General features: G+C 40.1%; 5 protein-coding genes across 5 annotated transcripts; 1 reads left to right on the top strand and 4 right to left on the bottom strand.

Moving 5' to 3' along the window:
* Nucleotides 1-309: 309 nt before the first annotated feature.
* On the bottom strand, nucleotides 310-1556 carry LOC108104323 (salivary glue protein Sgs-3). The gene is given in 2 exon segments (XM_017210306.2): nucleotides 310-671; nucleotides 674-1556. Coding segments are annotated over 2 exon segments (432 nt in total). The 5' UTR covers nucleotides 744-1556.
* An 855-nt stretch (nucleotides 1557-2411) lies between these two features.
* Nucleotides 2412-4380, top strand: LOC108104343 (probable cytochrome P450 28c1). Its single transcript, XM_017210337.1, has 5 exons — nucleotides 2412-2693; nucleotides 2769-3114; nucleotides 3173-3583; nucleotides 3655-3778; nucleotides 3841-4380. The coding sequence occupies exons 1-5, from the start codon at nucleotides 2506-2508 to the stop codon at nucleotides 4275-4277; spliced, it is 1506 nt and encodes a 501-aa protein (XP_017065826.1). The 5' UTR covers nucleotides 2412-2505; the 3' UTR covers nucleotides 4278-4380.
* A 449-nt stretch (nucleotides 4381-4829) lies between these two features.
* Nucleotides 4830-5150, bottom strand: LOC121529858 (protein new-glue 3-like). Its single transcript, XM_041817858.1, has one exon. The coding sequence runs from the start codon at nucleotides 5148-5150 to the stop codon at nucleotides 4830-4832; it is 321 nt and encodes a 106-aa protein (XP_041673792.1).
* Nucleotides 5151-7419: 2269 nt separating this feature from the next.
* On the bottom strand, nucleotides 7420-10900 carry LOC108104364 (mastermind-like domain-containing protein 1). The gene is made up of 3 exons (XM_017210375.2): nucleotides 10824-10900; nucleotides 9827-10675; nucleotides 7420-9724 (listed from the first exon to the last, which is right to left on the bottom strand). The coding sequence occupies exons 1-3, from the start codon at nucleotides 10827-10829 to the stop codon at nucleotides 7688-7690; spliced, it is 2892 nt and encodes a 963-aa protein (XP_017065864.1). The 5' UTR covers nucleotides 10830-10900; the 3' UTR covers nucleotides 7420-7687.
* Nucleotides 10901-16508: 5608 nt separating this feature from the next.
* On the bottom strand, nucleotides 16509-17745 carry LOC108104358 (transmembrane emp24 domain-containing protein 3). The gene is made up of 2 exons (XM_017210367.1): nucleotides 17606-17745; nucleotides 16509-17535 (listed from the first exon to the last, which is right to left on the bottom strand). The coding sequence occupies exon 2, from the start codon at nucleotides 17433-17435 to the stop codon at nucleotides 16803-16805; it is 633 nt and encodes a 210-aa protein (XP_017065856.1). The 5' UTR covers nucleotides 17436-17535; nucleotides 17606-17745; the 3' UTR covers nucleotides 16509-16802.
* Nucleotides 17746-17791: the final 46 nt, after the last annotated feature.

The following is a 17791-nucleotide window of genomic DNA, read 5'->3' on the forward strand; positions in this document are numbered from 1 at the left end:
TATAGCTTGGTGAAATTTGTAAATAGTTTTGCTTTTTTAAACTGTTTTTAAGGATATGATAATAATTCGAAAAATCGTTTTTGAAAAAGATTTTAAGTCTTTCTTCTGTGTTTCACACTTGTTAAGGTCCAAAACCTCAAAGATTTATATTTTATATTAAATCCTCTTTAACTTTAAAACAAAAATCTGAAAAAGATATCTTCAAAAATGATTTTTTTTTTAACCTACTTTATTTAGTAAAAAGATATAATCATCGTTTTGGTTGGGATCGTTGGGTTTGATTTGGTTTTAAAGACGGGATCATAATATTTAACCACTGCGGCGGGTACGCTTGAGCTTCCTATTGGACTTCTTGGAGTTCTTGTGCTTCTTGTGCTTCTTGTCCTTTTTGTCTTTCTTGTCCTTCTTGTTCTTTTTGTCCTTCTTGCCGCTCCTCTTATGGGTGGTTGTCCAACGGCGAGTATGCCTCACTTTCTTATCACTGGTGGTTGCCTCCGTTGTAGTAGTGGTGGTGGTTGTCGTTGGTGCCACCGTTGTGGTGGCGGTGGACGTCGTTGTCGAAGAGCTTGATGATGTGTCCGACGTTGTAGGTGTAGTCGTGGATGCTGTGGGGGTCGGTGTGGAGCTCGCTGGGGGGGTCGTTGTGGGAGTCGGTGTGGAGCTCGCTGGGGGGTCGTTGTTGCGCTATTGGCCACCACTAGGAGGCAGGCAAAGATCAAAGCCGATAGGCAACCGAATCGCATCTTGCTGTCTGTGCTTTTGGCTGTGATAGAAGAAACTGTGCTTTAGTAACTTCAAAAATCAGACTTATATAGCAGAACCATCCAAGCAGCATCTCAGCTAATTGTTAGTCTTCATTTTTGCATATTTGTTCAGGGCAAATAACGCCTGTTTCGTACTCGAATCTCCAGTTATGATATCTATAGCTTTGTTGGTTTTGTTTCATTCTTAGGCTATTTGCACAGAACACGCTTAGAATCCGAATCCGCACTTGTTTACCAATGGAAAAAATTGGCACTATTTGCCAAAACCCCAATCCGAGGGTAAGTTCTGTACGTAATTAAAGAAATTGTTAAAATTTTCAGCATATCTTCGTTCTGTTTGATAGTTCTGTAGTTGATTTAAATTGGCAATATTTACAATGGGTTATATAATAGGGGTTATGAAAGGCGTTCAAAGAACTTAGAATCAACTGATTTTTCATGTTTCATCAATGTGTAAAGATTGATCATCATATACTTAGCCATAGCATAATTTTAACTTTATTTATGGATAAACCAAAAGATTACATCACATGGCACTTCCTTCGTTTTCGCTTTCGCACAAAATCCATTTCCACAGCTCGCAAAGTCATCATCTCAGATGCTGTCCAAGATCTCTCCAGGTGGTGGGTTTTTGCTACTATATTGTGGCTGCTTTAACGAGGTCAAATCCATTGGTTACGCTTTGGTCCCGGAGACTTGTCTGGCCTAACAATGTCAATGTCGCTAACCAGTGGGAACTGGAACTACACTGGCAGAAAGTTGTCCTAAGGTTAGATAGCAGAAACTCATGAAAGATCAGCTTAAACTAATAATACTAACAATTTCCCTGTCTGTGATCTACTTTTAGAGCATTTCGTTTGCATAATATCATCAATCATTGTACAAACTTCAATGATTGATGAAGAGGCATCCAGTGACTACTGCACAAAATCCCTTAATAGAGCTCTTCTTCGATTTGTCAGTTGATTGATTAGATTAATAAGATGTAAGCTTACACAAAGTATAATAAGCATATCTAATTGTATTTGCCATAGTTGAAGTGACAAGGGAAATGGGAAATAGTGAAAGTATATGACATAGCAAGTGTTATAAATATTTATGTAGAATTTTCTTCTTTAGCACAAGCCGAGGGTAAATAAATATTTAAATACTTTCGAGACTTTGTCAATTTAAGTGTTCCCATTGTAGTCTGGTGGTGGTGGCATTGCTTTTGGCTCAGGGTTGTCAGGCTGTTGACAGTGCTTTCTATGGGGCTTTGGTTTAAAGTGATACACAAGCTTTTCACCTATGACCTCTTCGGGGGGGTATTAATTTTGTAATTCTAGTTTTTGTTATGAATGGGAAGAGGTTAGGAAAGTTATTATTAAGGAAAGTTTTAAGATAAAGGTTTTTCGTATAACGATCTTTGAACTTTTATCTTTAACAATAAATATAATCTTTAGTTACTTGCCTTTTCAATCAAAAACAAACCTTTTTCTTAGGAATTTTATATATAGTTAAGATTTAAACATTAGTTAACATTTAAAGATTATAAAAGTGTAAAGGTTGCTTCTATAATGCATCTTCTAAGTTGTTCTGATATAAGAGCAGATCATTGGTTAATTTGATAATGGCACCCACCAATCATTTCGAGAGACACGCAAGCACGCCACTGGGTAGGTGATCTCCCTCAATCCTCAACCCCCAAAGATTCGCATATCCGATTCAATTTCATCTACTCAGTTTCGCTTACAGCGTCGTCATGTTTGGATCGCTATTACTGGGGATTGCTACGTTGCTGGGAGTGCTCTATGTGTTTCTGGTGTCCAACTTTGGACACTGGCGGCGACGTGGAGTCCTGGAGCCAAGGGTCTTTCCACTTTTTGGCTCTTTTCCAAATATGGTTTGGCCAAGGCAGCATTTTACCATGGATATGCGGGATATCTATATGTGGGTATTGGGATATATATATCTATATCAGATCTATATCTGATCTATATCTATATCTTTGTATTACATACTCAGGCGTTATCGAAGTACACACAGCTATGTGGGTTGCTTCCTGATGCGTGCACCCAAGCTGCTGATCCTGGAACCACGTTTGGTCTACGAGATCTATGTCAGTGCCTTCAGCCACTTTGAGAATAATGATGTCTCGAAAATGGTGGACTTGGCCAAGGATCGTTTGGTATCCCTCAATCCGTTTGTACTTGATGGTGATGAGTGGCGCCACCAGCGGGCAGTCTTCTCAACTTTACTGACCAATGGACGGATAAGGACCACCCATGCCATTATGCAACGTGTCTGTAGAGATCTCTGCGAGTTTATTTCCAGAAAGTCACTAGGCGGCAAGGAAATGGATTGTATTGATGTGGGTTAATCTTATATATGTATCCCAAAGATGCTTTTAAAACTGTAATCCCTTCCAGCTTGGCCTTCGTTTCACGGGTGAATCTCTGTTCGATTGTGTTCTAGGCATTCAGGCTCGCACTTTTAGCGACAATCCTTTGCCAGTTGTCCGGCAAAACCAAGAGATGTCCGCCGAGAATCGTGGCTTGGCCATTGCCGGTGCCGTCTGTGGTATATTTCCGAATCTTCCACGCCGCCTGCGTCCCAAGGTATTCCCACTATCCCATGATCAATTTTATAGTTCGCTCATAAGCGAATCTCTGCAACTGCGTCGTGCTAAGCATCAGGAACGTAATGATTTCATCAATCATCTGTTGGAGATGCAAAGGGATCTCAATCTTAGCGAGGAGGATATGGCCTCGCATGTCATGACTTTTATGTTTGATGGCCTGGACACCACCTCGAATAGCGTTGCCCACTGTCTTTTGCTGGTGAGTTAGAAGGATTTTGAAAAGATTTTGGAAGTTAGATATATATATTTTTATCATATATCACCTTCCAGCTTGGTCGCAATCCTAAGTGCCAGCGCCATCTGTTGGACGAACTTCAGAAGGCCAGTCCCAGCGGCGAACTGCCCGATCTGGATGTGCTAATAGACCTGCCCTATCTGAGTGCCTGTTTCAATGGTATAGGATAGATATATATATGGAAAATCAAAACTTAACAAACCTAAATTTTCCGCCCTTAGAAAGCCTTCGCATCTATCCCGCCGCTGGCTGGGCCTCAAAGACCTGCACCAAGGAGTACGAGCTACAGGGTAGCCATCATTCAGAGCCGTTAAAAATACGACCTGGTGACAACCTCATGATACCCATCTATGCCCTGCAAAATGATCCGGAACATTATCCAGAACCGGAGGTTTTTCGACCTGAAAGATTCATGGATGGCGGCTTGAAGAGCTTCAAGCAGCAAGGCGTCTTTCTGGGCTTTGGCAATGGACCACGTCAATGTGTGGGCATGCGTTTGGGCCTGGCCATGGCGAAGGCAGCTCTGGCCGCGATTGTCCAGCATTTCGAGGTTGTGGTTAGTCCACGTACTAGAGATGGCACCGATATCGATCCATTGATCTTTGTGGGCGTCCACAGGGACGGCATTTGGCTGCAGTTTATTCCAAGAAAAGTCTAGAATAAAAAGTTTTTGGATTTATTAGTATATCTAAGGGGTTCTTTGAGAATTTTTCTAACCAAAAATTGGGTGTTTTAAGGAATAAAATGATTGACTTAAATAACTTTTGGAGTTTTTTTTACACTTTAAAACGGTTTAAACTAAGTTACTAAGATATTGATTTCTGATAAAATCTTTCTAAAATTATACTTCATTTCCCTAAACAAGGGCTTTCCCGTCCGTTCTGGTGAAATATTTGCAAACAGTTTTTCTTTTTTAAACTGTTTTTAAAGATATGATAATGATTCGAAAAATCGTTTTTGAAGAAGTTCTTCAGCCTTTCTTCGTGTTTCACACTTTTTATGCTCTAAAATCTTAAAGATTTATATTTTATTTTAAATCCTCTTTAACTTTATCTTTTGTAACTACTTCGAAGAGAAGTAGAAGATTTCAAAAAAGAGATTTCCAAAACTGTTTTTCAAAATGCTTTATTTAGTAAAAAAAAAATTTAAATGAAAGAAAATAATCATCGTTTTGGGTGGGATCGTTGGGTTATAGACGGGATCATAACTTTTAACCGCTGTGGTGGGAACGCTTGTTCTTCCTCTTGGACTTCTTGTGCTTCTTGTCCTTCTTCTTCTTGTCCTTCTTGTCCTTCTTGCCTTTCCTCTTGTGGGTGGTTTTCCAATGGCGAGTCCTCCTCTTTTTCTTGTCACTGCTGGTGCTTGCCTCCGTCGTGGTCGTTGTTGTGGTGGTCGTTGCCTCCGTTGTAGTCGTTGTGGTAGCTGTGCTTGTTGAGTTCGTTGTTGTAGACGTGGACGTGGAGTTCGATGAGCTATTGGCCATCACCAGGAGGCAAGCCAGGATCAAAGCAGATATGAAAACGAATCTCATCTTGCTGTCTGTGCCTTGCTTTTGACTGTGATAGAAGGAACTGTGCTTTGGTAAGTGCATAGATCAGGCTTATATAGCAGAACCATTCACACAGAATCCAAGCTGGATATTAGTCTCTTTTTTTGCATATTTGTTAAGGGTAAATAATGCCTGGTTATGATATCTGGTTATGATATTTATAGCTTTGTTGGCTTTGTTTCATTCTTAGGTTATTTGCAGAAAACACGCTTAGACACAGAATCCGGTCTTGTTTATCAAAGGAAAAAATTGGCACTATTTGCCAAAACACCAATCCGAGGGTAAGTTCTGTACGTAATTAAAGAAATTGTTAAAATTTTTAGACAATAGAGTGATATATCTTTAGCATATGTTGGTTTTGTTTGAAAGTTCTGTTTTTGATTTCAATTCGCAATATTTATAATGGGTTATATAATGGGGGTTATGGGAGGCAGAACTCAGAATCAACTGATTTTTCATGTTTCATCAATCTGTAAAGATTGATCATCATATACTTAGCCATAGCATAATTTTAACTTTATTTATGGGTAAACCAAAAGATTACATCACCTGGCACTTCCTTCGTTTTCGCTTTCGCACAAAATCCATTTCCAGAGCTCGCAAAGTCATCATCTCAGATGATGTCCAAGATCTCTCCAGGTTGCTTTTTGCTACTATATTGTGGCTGCTTTAACGAGGTCAAATCCTCCTGCAGTTTGTTCCAAGGAATGTCTAAAAAACAAAGTTTTCGAATTTATTAATATATCTAAGGTGTTATTTAAGAATTTTTCTTACCAAAAATTGGGTGTTTTTAAACAATAAAAAGATTGACTTTTAAGACGTTGGCTTTTGTAGATGTTTTTTCCAATAAAAAAATTTAATTAAAATCTGATAAAATCTTTCTAAAATCCTACATTACTTTCCTCTGCATGGGCTCTTCCTACATGTTTTCAATTCACTATTTTTCTTAGCTTTTTTACAATGAAAATTAGAGTGGCTCAACGCCTTTGTTAGGCTCAGGGCTTAGATGCATTCATCTCCGGAATTATGTCATCGTTTGGTGTCCAAACACTGGCCATTCATCAATAAGGCGGAGGCATTAAGTTACTCATTCAAAAGATACACTTGGGAAATATATATAGTTTAGAGGGGAAAATTTAAAGTAACTAACAAATTTTAGAGGCAAAGTTTGCTGTTTTTTTGTAAGAAATTTGATGGAGTGGCCCATGTAGCGTTTGCTTTTTGAACTGTCGATAATTTTGACTTTGTCATTTCGAAGTAGAAGGTTTGCGGTTTACGAAGTGTTTAAATTGAAATGAAAATTGGGAAATATTGATATTTTTATAGCGATTTTAAAACGCAAATCATCCGTGGGCCACCCTACATGAAGAAGCTTAGAAGAAATACCCTTTATATCTTGGTAAAAAATATTCCCACTAAAGTGAAAATCTTAACAAAAAGTTTTCTTAATAACTTTAAAAGAGTAATCACACAATCATTTTGCTAGTTTATAGGCTTCCCCTAACATATTTACTATTGAGTAAGGTGCGATTAAGTGTCATCTAACGTCTTACAAATAAACCAAAAAATGGAACGTTGTGTAGGCCCAAAAAATCCGGTCTGGCCTTTCACTAACTTGACGCTTACTAAGAGCGGAAGCAAACAAATAAATTAAACACAACCCAAAAAAAAAAGAAAACCCACGAAGGTCACACATTCAGATAGAGAGAGAGAGTTTTATGGGCGAAAATGACACGCCTTTGGGATAAATAAACCCAAAGCAGAGACATCATTTGAGATCAAAGTCATCATGCCCAGAGCAATATTTGTATATAGCTATCAAATTAAACGATTACGAAATTGTTAATAAGAGGTTGTTGTTTAGGTTTAGTAGGTTTTTGGCTTGGGGAGATGATAGTGAATGGCTTTCAAATTAAAAAAAAAAAAAGATAAGCCATTATAGGCCATTTAAAAGTCAAGGCTAAAGATCTTAGTTCTGCAATATCTTTCTTTTTGTGTTTAAAAATATTTATAAATATAAACTTAAAGATTAGACCACTTAAACTCCTATTAAAAATGGTATCTCTGACAAATAGCTTTCCATTTCCGTTTCACAAGAATTCAAAAAAAAAGCAAACATCGACCACAACCCATAAAAAACTGCCAACCAAGGTCCGCTCTGAATTCCCATGCCAACTTCATTGGCTGGGCAATCCAAGCTTCCCCCTTCCTCTTCACCAATCTTAATCAACGAAATTAAACAGTCAAATTATTTACATATTTTACGTAAGTATAAATTTATTAGGTAAGAAATTCGAATCGGTTGTTATTGCATGCAAATGATTTGATTTCGAATGCGATTTGGGATTTGTGGTTTGTGGCTTGTTTTTTTTTTTCAGTGCACAGAAATGCATGCAAAATGAGGTAGAAAAAAGCGAAAAAGAGTTTTGTACAAAAAAAAAAAATAGTTAGTTAGACGCTCGATGATGAAATTAACAACTAATCAGTGCTGGGAGTTGACCTTGACCCCATTCCATTCCTTAGAGACTGGCAACGGGATACAGACGCAGCGGCTTCGATGCCTGACGCACGATACGCGACCTGGGACGAGCTGGTGGCAAGTAGCCATTGTTCTGTTGCTGCAATCTCAGTGGCTGCTGCTGTTGCTGCTGCACATCATCGTAGATCTTAACAGTCTGCACATGACTCTCGGCACCGCTGTGGGCATTCTGAGTAACCACTTTTACCACCTGATGACGTCCCTGGGGCTGTTCATTGGTGGCACCAAGAATCTTGATGGTCTTAACGCCAGCCTGATCGAGTTGCTCGAGCACCTTAAACGTACGTGTGGCATGTGGCTTAACAATCTGTACGGTTCGCACTCGTGAACTGCCGCGCAGGGCTGGTGGTGCCACAATTGGTGCCGTGGCTGCCATTGCCACATTCACAGCCACTTGAACATCCTTGGGCATGAACTTCTGCAGGGATTGCTGTGTCTTGAAGTTAAGAGTGGGTGCAGCTATGGGTTGCAATTTCTGACTCTGGACCACAGCACGGTGATGGTAGTGCTGATGCACGTGTTGCTGGGGCTGTTGCTGGCGGGGCACAGCATTGCTGACAAAGGCTGGGGCATAGAAACGTGGACGCTTGGATTGCTCACGGTACATGGGTGCCACCTCGATGATCTGTTGCTGTTGCACCTGATGATGATGATGGTGATGATGATGCTGTTGCTGCTGGACTTGCTGGCGTACAGTGACTGGCTGAGCGGCATAGCGGGCGAAGGGCTGAACGGTGTTCATGTAGCTTCTCAGGGAATGAAGATGGGTACCCTGGGTGGGAGCTGGAGCTGGCAGGGAAATGGCAATGGGAGCTGGTCCGGGCACATGAATAGGAGCGGGTGCAGGGGCTGCCACACGAACGGGAGCGGGAGCGGGAGCTGCCACGCGGACAGGAGCGGGAGCAGGAGCTGCAACACGCACTGGAGCTGGAGCAGGAGCAGCAACATGAACGGGAGCTGGAGCTGGAGCAGCAATCTGAATGGGAGCGGGGGCAGGAGCTGCAACAGTTGGTGGCAGATAACCAGAAGCCCTGTATTGCTGCTGCTGTTGCTGCTGGTAAGAGCTAGATGTTGCTGTTGTCTGGACAACGGCAACAGGAGCTGGAGCTGGTGCAGGGATGGCCAAAGGAGCAGGAGCTGGAATGGAAACGGTTACAGGGGCAGCAACTGGAGCTGGAGCGGGAGCCGAAACAGCGGTCGTTGGTGGCAAGTAACCAGGTGCCGTGAAATGTTGCTGGTAGCTGCCAGCAGTAGATGTTGCCAGTGTGCTTTGAGGAGCCAATGGTTGCTGTTGCTGCGACTTGGGGCGGCCATAGACAATGTCTGCGCTTTGCTGTTGCTGGGCAACCTGTAACTGAGACTGCACCACGATCTGTTGCTGCTGTTGTTGCTGCTGTTGTTGTTGCTGCTGCTGCTGCAACAGTAACTGTTGCTCTTGCTGCTGCTTCAGCAGCTTCGTTTGGGTCTGAAGACTGTGCAGCTCGGCAATGGCTGCCTCGGAGTTTTCAGGCTTCACAAAGTCATAGCCATCGGGAAGGGCGCCAGGATTGCTGACAGTGGCTTGGGTAGGTGCAACATACACCTGTTGCTGTTGCTGCTGCTGGATTTGCAGTGGTTGCTGCTGTTGAACTTGCAGTGGTTGCTGCTGCTGGACTTGCAGTGGTTGCTGCTGCTGGACTTGCAGTGGTTGCTGCTGCTGTTGCTGCTGGTAGGTGATCTGGCTTGGAGCTTGTGGTCGTGGCTCATCGTAGCCAGGTGGCAGATAACCAGGAGCACGGTACTCGCCAGCAACTTGTTGCACCGCAGCAACACTCTGTGTGGTGGCAACATTCTGAACCGAAGACACACTCTGCGAGTTAGCAACATTCTGAGTGAGTGACAAAGGCAACTGATCGGGATTGGCGAAGTCGTAGCCAGGTGGCAGATAGCCAGGAGCCCGATATTCCTGTCCCTGAGTTTGCACAGCAATCTGTTGCTGCTGCTGCTGAACTTCCTGAACCTGCTGCACTTGTTGCTGCTGCACTTGCTGCACTTCTTGCTGCTGCACTTGCTGCACTTCTTGCTGCTGCACTTGTTGCTGCTGCACTTGCTGCACTTCTTGCTGCTGCACTTGCTGCACTTGTTGCTGCTGCTGTTGCACCACTTGGACTTGTTGCACTTGCTCTTGCTGGGGTGGCAGATAGGTGGGTCCTTGGAAAACCTTCTGTTGCTGAGGATAGCTAATGGGCGTGGCCGTGGGTGGAAGGTAATCCGGTGCTTGGTAATTGGACACTGCGGGTGCAATCTCCTCGGCAGTAGTGGGTGGCAGATAGCCGGGTGCCTCGTAGGTCTGTTGGGTGTATTGCTGTTGCACTTGTTGCTGCTGCACCACTTGCTGTTGCACTTGCTGTTGCACTTGCTGCTGCACCACCTGCTGTTGCTGAGGAATCACCTGCTGTTGCTGCTGCACCACTTGCTGTTGCTGTTGGACAATGGGTGCCGGAGCGCTGGGTGGCAGATAGGCCTGGCCACTGTAACCAACAGACGAAGATGCAGCCGGAGCCTTACGCTGGAAGTCATGCTGATAGTTTGATGGGAAAGGCACGGAAATGGGAGCAGCAGCAGCAGGAGCGGGAGTCGCCGAAGCTGGCGCTGGAGCTGAAGCATCAGCAAAGTTCAGGAAGGACAAGTCCAGGCTATCATCATGGGCATGTCCACTTGAACTCTGACCCTGAGGTGGCAGATAGGCGGGACCAGCTTTGCCAGCAAAATGATTATGAACCTCAAAGATCTGATAGCCTGAGTTGCCGTAGTTACTCTCCTGGAAGCTATTGCCCGTCTTGTAGTACTGCTCCTTGGTGATCAGCGGCTGTTGTTGTTGTTGCAGTTGTTGCTGTTGCTGTTGCTGCTGTCGCAGCTTGAGCGATATATCCGCTTGGGTTAATCCACATAGAGCACAAATGGCGAGCGCAATAATGGCGCCAAAGAACTTCACCGAAAACGAATCGAAACGGAAACAATTTTTGAGTCACACAGAAAAAAAAAATAGGTAATAAATAATATCACTGATATATAAATATATAAATATATATATATAATCCTTCGGCTTAATGGTAATCCTTAGCCATACTGCTTACATTCATCTTCACAGTGGTCGTGCTTGAGCCCTCGATGTCCAACCGATCAATGATGCCCCGATTGACCCGGCCACGCGTTTTATACAAAGGCCCAACCGAAAACTAGTCGTCGCATCTTCATCGTCAACGATCGACATCAACATCTCCATCTCCATCGTCATCCCCATCTTCATTTCCAATTTTCTCTCCCCTCCCTTCCCACCGCTCCGATTGATATTCGAACCTCGATCATCTTTCGCCAAACTCCAAGGTGGACAGAAGGGGGCCTTTCATTAGCTTTTGGGGTTAGTTACTAGGTTGGATGCTGCGCAACATTTTTGGATAGTTGCGCTGTGGCCGTTCGTTCGCATTTCGCTCGAAAATGCAGATTCCGCTTATTGAGTTATCGCCCGGTTGGTCTACTACTACTACACCCAGAAAAAAAAGCAAATAGCCAATAAATATATTTGGCTAACAGGAAAGGGCTTGACTAAATGGTATTTGTTGGTATAATATGGGTGGTACTTGAGATAGTTTTTGTTGGGTTATTAAAAAAAAAAGGTACTCGGTACTAGAAACTAGATCTATGAAACTTAAGGTACTTCTCTCTGTTTTATCTGCTTTTTAAGGGTTACCTACAGGAAATACTTCGATTACTTTAAGTTCTTCAAACCATTTGCTCTATTAATAACTTGAATATCAAAAAAGTTAGTAAGACATAAACATTTCCCAGTGTAGACCAACTAATTCCCGATCCCGTGTGCTTTGGGCGGATGTAATTAATACGCCTGCTCCCAAAAAAAAAAAATATCTTGGACATATCGGACATTGGGCATCAGTCACCGTTGGCTATGCGTTGTGTTCTCCGTCCGGATTATGCAATCCGGGCTCGTTATCGGGTGGCTTGGATTTCCTGTTATTAGCTTTGCATATGCATTGGCATTTCGGATTTTTAGTTTTCAGTTTTCGGTGGCTTTGAGTTTCGCAAAATGCTCGCTAAATATCTGCCTGGCATTGCCAAAAAAAAAAAAAATACAAAATTATTACATCTGTCATTAGCAATGCGTGTCGGCTGGCCTGGCTTTTCGTATATTTGTTTTTTTTGGGCCATGAATTAAACATTAAACATTGATAAGCATGTCGCCTCACCTCCGCCTTGAATGGGGCCTTAAAATAATACCACCTGTTAGCCAAAAACTTCGCCGGTTCTTGTGCAATCTCATTTGGGGGTTTATGATGGCTTCAAATTGGGTGTTAGTTTGTGTTTTATTTTTAGTTTTCTAATTAATATTTATAATAACTTTTAATAGCAATAAGATAAATATTTTTAAACTACAGCAAACTTTTAAGAATCAAAAATCAGAAACCACTCAAAGTAAAAAACTTCACAAAACAAGAAGGAGAGAAACCTCTGTCGGGTGATGCAACTTTGAGTTACCCAGTACAAAGTTACTTTCTGGTTCTTGCAGTTCCCGAGAACTCAGCTTTCACACGGACAGGCAGAAGGACATGGCTATTAGGCTACTAATCCTACTCAGAAATATTTACTTCTCATTTAATGGGAAACACTTCCTTCTCCCCAGTAACCTACTTCTCAACGTATACAAAATACCCTCTTAATCTATCACTAACAGGTATTAAAACCACATAAAACATGACTCTATTCACAGTCGTTCGATACAAATCACAACAAAAATATAATAGATGATGTTATATAACCCATTATAGCGACATCTTTCATTTGGTTTTCCGCAGAAAGCCGTGTAATTTTCCCATGGCGATTGGTTTTGTTTTGATGGAGCGCAGGGATTTCCCCTACTCTTCTCAGTTAGCCGATGAACAAGAAACCTTGACCCATCTTGGCTTAAATGTTTTATGCATATTTGGCCCACTGCCGCCGACTGTCTAACTAGCCACAAACGAACGGGCTAACAACTTGGCTAACACAATGAGCGTCCAACCAGGTCTAAAATTCCGTTTCGAGATGGTCAACAAAGGCGGGACATGCAAATAATTGAATCGAATTGAATTGAATCGAAATATTGGCCAAACAAAAAAGAGGTCTATTGGAGGGCTTGAAAGAGAAAAAAAAAACTTATTAACTGATTAAATAAGACAATGGATTAACGCCTAGTTTTGGAGCGTATTTATGGGGCTTGTTTTTTCAGGAAGATTGCTTAATTTTATGGAATTTTAAAAGGTTGAATGATAATTTAGTTTAACTTAAAAAATATTTAGAAAAATAACTAACCTTTTAAGGGGGTTAAAAAATCTTCATTTAACCTTTATAAAACCATAAAATTTCCTATTAAAATTTTAATATTTTATACCCTCAATTTCCAAATCAAATAAAGTATTTAACTCATGTAATTATTTGCAATTAATCAAATCGTTATAGGAATGATTACCAAATTAGTTTCGAATAGTTATGAAATGCATCTGTCGGAATGTTTGTTTTTGTTTTTTTATTTAGGCCCAATCCTCAATTCTTTCGTGAGCCATAAATTTCCGATCATTTTTGGAATTAGCATTGTAGATACATTATTAATTATTTATGAGAGTTCCCCCTGCAGTTTTGTTGGCATAACTAAAGAAAAAATACAATTTGATATGCATATATTGCCTGGCTTGTTAATTATTTAATTTCTCGCTTACTTTCCATCTCTTTCATACGCCATACGCCGTCTATTCCTCTACCTTTCTGGGATCTCTGTGAAAATGAAATATATATATTATATAGTATATATATTCACATTAACAAACATCGCCACCCATTAGTGGCCCATTGGAGGTCGATTTACATACTTATTGGCTATGCATATATAGTTGGAATATATTTATCAATATTAAATTTTATGCCATACGGCAACAGGTTGCAGCCGCAATGGTGTAAAATTACACTGGGAAATAAAGTCTAGTAGGTATTTTTAATATGTCTAAGAATGCTGATTAACATAATTTCTTTATTTAATTTAATTTGTTTTTATTTTTATATTTAATATCTAAGTAGTGCATCTTCAAAACTTATAGGTAATTACTTTCAGTGCATTCGAAATATTTGGCAAAGCCGATAAAGATAAGCAAACGTACTACCACAAAAATGAAAAAGAAAAGAAAAGGGAAACCAAATCGATTTTATAAATTCGTAGGCCAAGTGGGTAGATCAAGAAGTTTGATATCTTTTAAAAGAAAATGCAATAGAGATCCTTAAGGAATTTATATATTAAAGATATTTAAAGATATTGTAATATATATAAGACTTAATGCTGAAAAGTTTTAGCCTTTTTTCACAGCTGAAAAACATTATTTTAAAAATAACTTTTTTTATACCAATTTTAAAATATTTTAAATAATTTATTGTAATCGTAGATCACCTACAATTCCATCTTTTCCAATCACTAATTGTCAAAGAACTTCACAATCTCCCCTCGCTTCATCCGGCTAAAGATCTCCCCATTGACGGATGGAACCGGTGTCGTCGGATTACTAATTGATATATAAAACCTGAAGAGACTACAGCAGCCAAAGCGGCGACCTCTTGCCCAAAAAATGTTGGCGTCTTCAAAGTGGTTACCACGGGGGGGGGCTGAAGATGGGAAATAGGCGTGGTGCCTCAGGAAGTAAGGGGCGTGTTTGGGTTTATTTGTTTTTTTTTTCTTCGTTTTGGGAGCCTCAACAGTGACGATTCATTGATTATCTATTATTGAGCCACGCCATGCAAAACTAAATGGATTTGGAAATTTGATTTTTTAATTACCCCTACTGGCCAATATTATTTAAAAGCTGTCCTTCCTACAAATGGGATGGCTGCATGGGAAAAAATTAGTTATTATTTTATATAATTTTTAAAATTTAATAAAACGAAAGAGAAAAAAACTTATAAGGCGGTTTCCATTAAAATGTCCATTAAAGGTTACTAAAACTTACTTTTGCTAGATACATTAAACTATTTACTAAAATATTAAACAAACAAAAATAAAAACTAACCTCTTATAATAGCTAATAAACATCTTATGAAACCATTTAAATATTAGCCATATTTTAAATAATTTATCTTCCTTAATTGATGTTATAAAATCTCAAATTGGGTTAATTTTAATATATATTTTTAGACTGACTAACTAATGGCTGAATCATCTTCTTCTGGGTCTGTAATTTAACCTCCGACACACGTGCCAAGCTTACTCGCATTATTATTATTATTATTATAATTATAAATGTGAATAATTAGCATGGAAACTGTGTTGACGTTTGATTAACCCCATTTTGACATCGATCAATCGATCCGCTGACAATTCATTTACACATGTCCTTCAGCTTTTGTCTTCCCTTTCACTTTGGCCATAAGTTTTGGGCCATCTGTTTGTTGTTGCCAAGTCAAAGAGTTCAGCTTTGGGGCCAGACAGGTAGATAAGTAATTAAATTGATGGGAAAAATACCATAAAATATTCCAAAAGTGTGAATATAAAGAGTGTTAAGTCTAAAAATATTTAAAATATATTAAAAGCTTAGAATACTTAAATTAAAAAAATATAGATTTTTTGAGAACTTCAATACGATTTTCTTTTAATTTTACTTTTATTTAACTTACAAAAAATTCAACTTTTTTCTTTTACTTTTTGCCAGCATTTTTTCCAAGTAAATAAAAATCGAATTTTAACCAAAGTCGTTTGTTTTAATTTTATTTCAGCATCTTTTTGTCATGAATGGGGCAACAATAAAGCTACTACCAACGATGTGTCACTGGCATATTGTCTTGGACTGATTTAAATACTATTAATTGGCATACGGACAACGGACAACGGACAAAGATATTTGCATACCATTTATCGTATTTTATATCTGAACACATGTACATATTTGGCAATGCGACGAATCGTAAATTGACAAAAGATCTGCGAAATTCCAAAATCCAGTCAATGAAGAAGATCAACAAATAAAAGATGACAGCCCATACAGAAAGCAGTTAAAAAGATTTATTGCATTTGAATAGGGGGGGCATAATCTTAGCAGTGGCAATAATTTTGTTTGCATAATTGTCATTTAGTAACCCGAATCCGTCAAAATTTCATAATCGCATTTAAGTCTTAGATACATATACATATCTGAGTGTGAATGCAGAAGCACAAAAATACCTTATCAGTTGTGAAAATAATTGACCAAGTTCCCAAAAAAACAACTATCCATCTGATAAGATAGTTAGTTATTAACAAGATTAATGGAAATCATTGATAAGTGCCCGTCATTCTAAAGATAAGGCTAACCATTTATTCCCTTTTGATGGGTACGTGCTATTAGTTATCATAGGGACTTTTTGAATCATAGTCTAAACTTTACACTTTTCTCTCTGTGAAAAATCATATCAAAAGATCTTTTTCCGTATAATTAAGTCTTTTACCGCTCATTATTGTTGAAATTATCATTCAATTAAACGTACGGCTCCTAACATAACATTCTCTCTCCCACGCAGTCAAAATTCTTTTCTATTGACTCAGCTGAAATTTGGAAAATATCTAAAAATATATATTATAAATGAGGCCACGCCACCAGAAATGCGAAATATTAAGACTAAAGATTTTCTAATTCAAATTATAATTTGTGAACAAAAGAAAATGCTAAAAATTATAACACAAATTAATAATTTTTCTTGTTGCTAGAAAAAATTTAAGCTATTAACACCAAGTACCAATATTAAAACACTCAGAGTTTACCTTTAGCTATCGAGTTATGGTTGTTTTTGCATGTATTTAAAAAAAAAAACATTCTGTTTTTCCGGGTGGGGTCTTAACAAAAAAATATTACATGTTTTATGGGGGCCATTTTTTTCCCCCCGAAAAGAAACGCCCTTGAGGGGAGGAATGAATACGTTGTGGCTAAGACGAGATTGACAACATTTCGGGGATTTAATTAGGGATAGTTTTGGAGGGTGAGGGACTGGGGCGCTCCCTTACCATCCAAGGGCTTAGAACAAAACTAGCTCCCGTTGCAATACCCAATCCTCTAGAGACGACCATAGTGCGCCTGGCTGGGCTTTCGGTCCGTAAAGAAATTCCTTAGCACCATGATCTGAACGAGACCGATCAGGATGACGGCGGCCGTTTCCAGCGATGACCACACCATAACCCTTTGATTGAGATCCTCGGCCCGTTTGCGACCTTGCGCCTCCCTCAGTCGATGATGCGTTTGGGCATCCAAAATGTCGTTGAGACCCTTGTGAATGGCCTGAGATGATGTCTCCATTTGTGTGAGCACCGTGGCATGTTCATCCACACCCGGTAGAGCCGGTTCCTCGCCCACTTGGAAGTCCACGTAGACGATCTTATGAGAGAAGGCCGAGAATTGATTGCCAAAGCAAGCAGTATAAACGCCTGTCGTCTCGGCAACAAATTGATGGCTATCAAAGGTGGCCTTCTCCAATTTGTAGATGACTTTGCCTTGTGGATCCTTCAGGGTGACATCCACATCCAATTGCCCACCGGCCGACACCTGGAACTCAAAGTAGGCACTTGAGTTCTTCTTGATTTCCTCGTAGAAGCAATCCTCCGCATTGTCGGCCAGATCGAAGGTGAATTCCACTGCGGATATGCAATGCATCATTAGGGCCACCAAAAATACCACAATTTGTGTGTTCATTGTTGGTTTTTTATCTGCTTTTTTGGTAATTGCTGGGTGCTCCTAGTTCACGGAGCTTATTCTATCGATTCTCTCTGGTTCACCGCCTGCGATTTTCCAGCTGTAATAGATAAACGCTAGGTCACTGCCAAGATTCCCGGAAAATGCAATGCCACCTGTCAATAACTTACCAGCCTCCGTCCGGATTACGTGACGTGTTTTTGTTTTTTATTCTATCGATATTTCAGTCGGCGTTATTTGTTCTTTTAATATCGGGATGCGTTATGATTATCGTTCAACATTAGGCCGAAAGTTCTGACACGTGTCAACACTCTTTTAGACCGCCACTTTGCAACACTTGTTTCTACACGTATGTA

The sequence above is a fragment of the Drosophila eugracilis genome, unplaced genomic scaffold (assembly GCF_018153835.1).
Source record: "Drosophila eugracilis isolate 14026-0451.02 unplaced genomic scaffold, ASM1815383v1 contig_1985, whole genome shotgun sequence".
NCBI lineage: Eukaryota > Metazoa > Arthropoda > Insecta > Diptera > Drosophilidae > Drosophila > Drosophila eugracilis.

What these genes read in the sequence shown, in the direction of transcription:
- LOC108104364 (XM_017210375.2), bottom strand. An exon ending in TGCAACAGCAGCAGCAACAA is followed by an intron (nt 9,725 to 9,826) that starts GTGCAGCAAGTG and finishes CAGCAAGTGCAG; the next exon opens with CAGCAACAAGTGCAGCAGGT.
- LOC108104343 (XM_017210337.1), top strand. Translation starts at nt 2,506, where the DNA reads ATGTTTGGATCGCTATTACTGGGGATTGCTACGTTGCTGGGAGTGCTC. An exon ending in AGGAAATGGATTGTATTGAT is followed by an intron (nt 3,115 to 3,172) that starts GTGGGTTAATCT and finishes AATCCCTTCCAG; the next exon opens with CTTGGCCTTCGTTTCACGGG. An exon ending in TCTGAGTGCCTGTTTCAATG is followed by an intron (nt 3,779 to 3,840) that starts GTATAGGATAGA and finishes TTCCGCCCTTAG; the next exon opens with AAAGCCTTCGCATCTATCCC.
- LOC121529858 (XM_041817858.1), bottom strand. Translation starts at nt 5,150, where the DNA reads ATGAGATTCGTTTTCATATCTGCTTTGATCCTGGCTTGCCTCCTGGTG.
- LOC108104358 (XM_017210367.1), bottom strand. Translation starts at nt 17,435, where the DNA reads ATGAACACACAAATTGTGGTATTTTTGGTGGCCCTAATGATGCATTGC.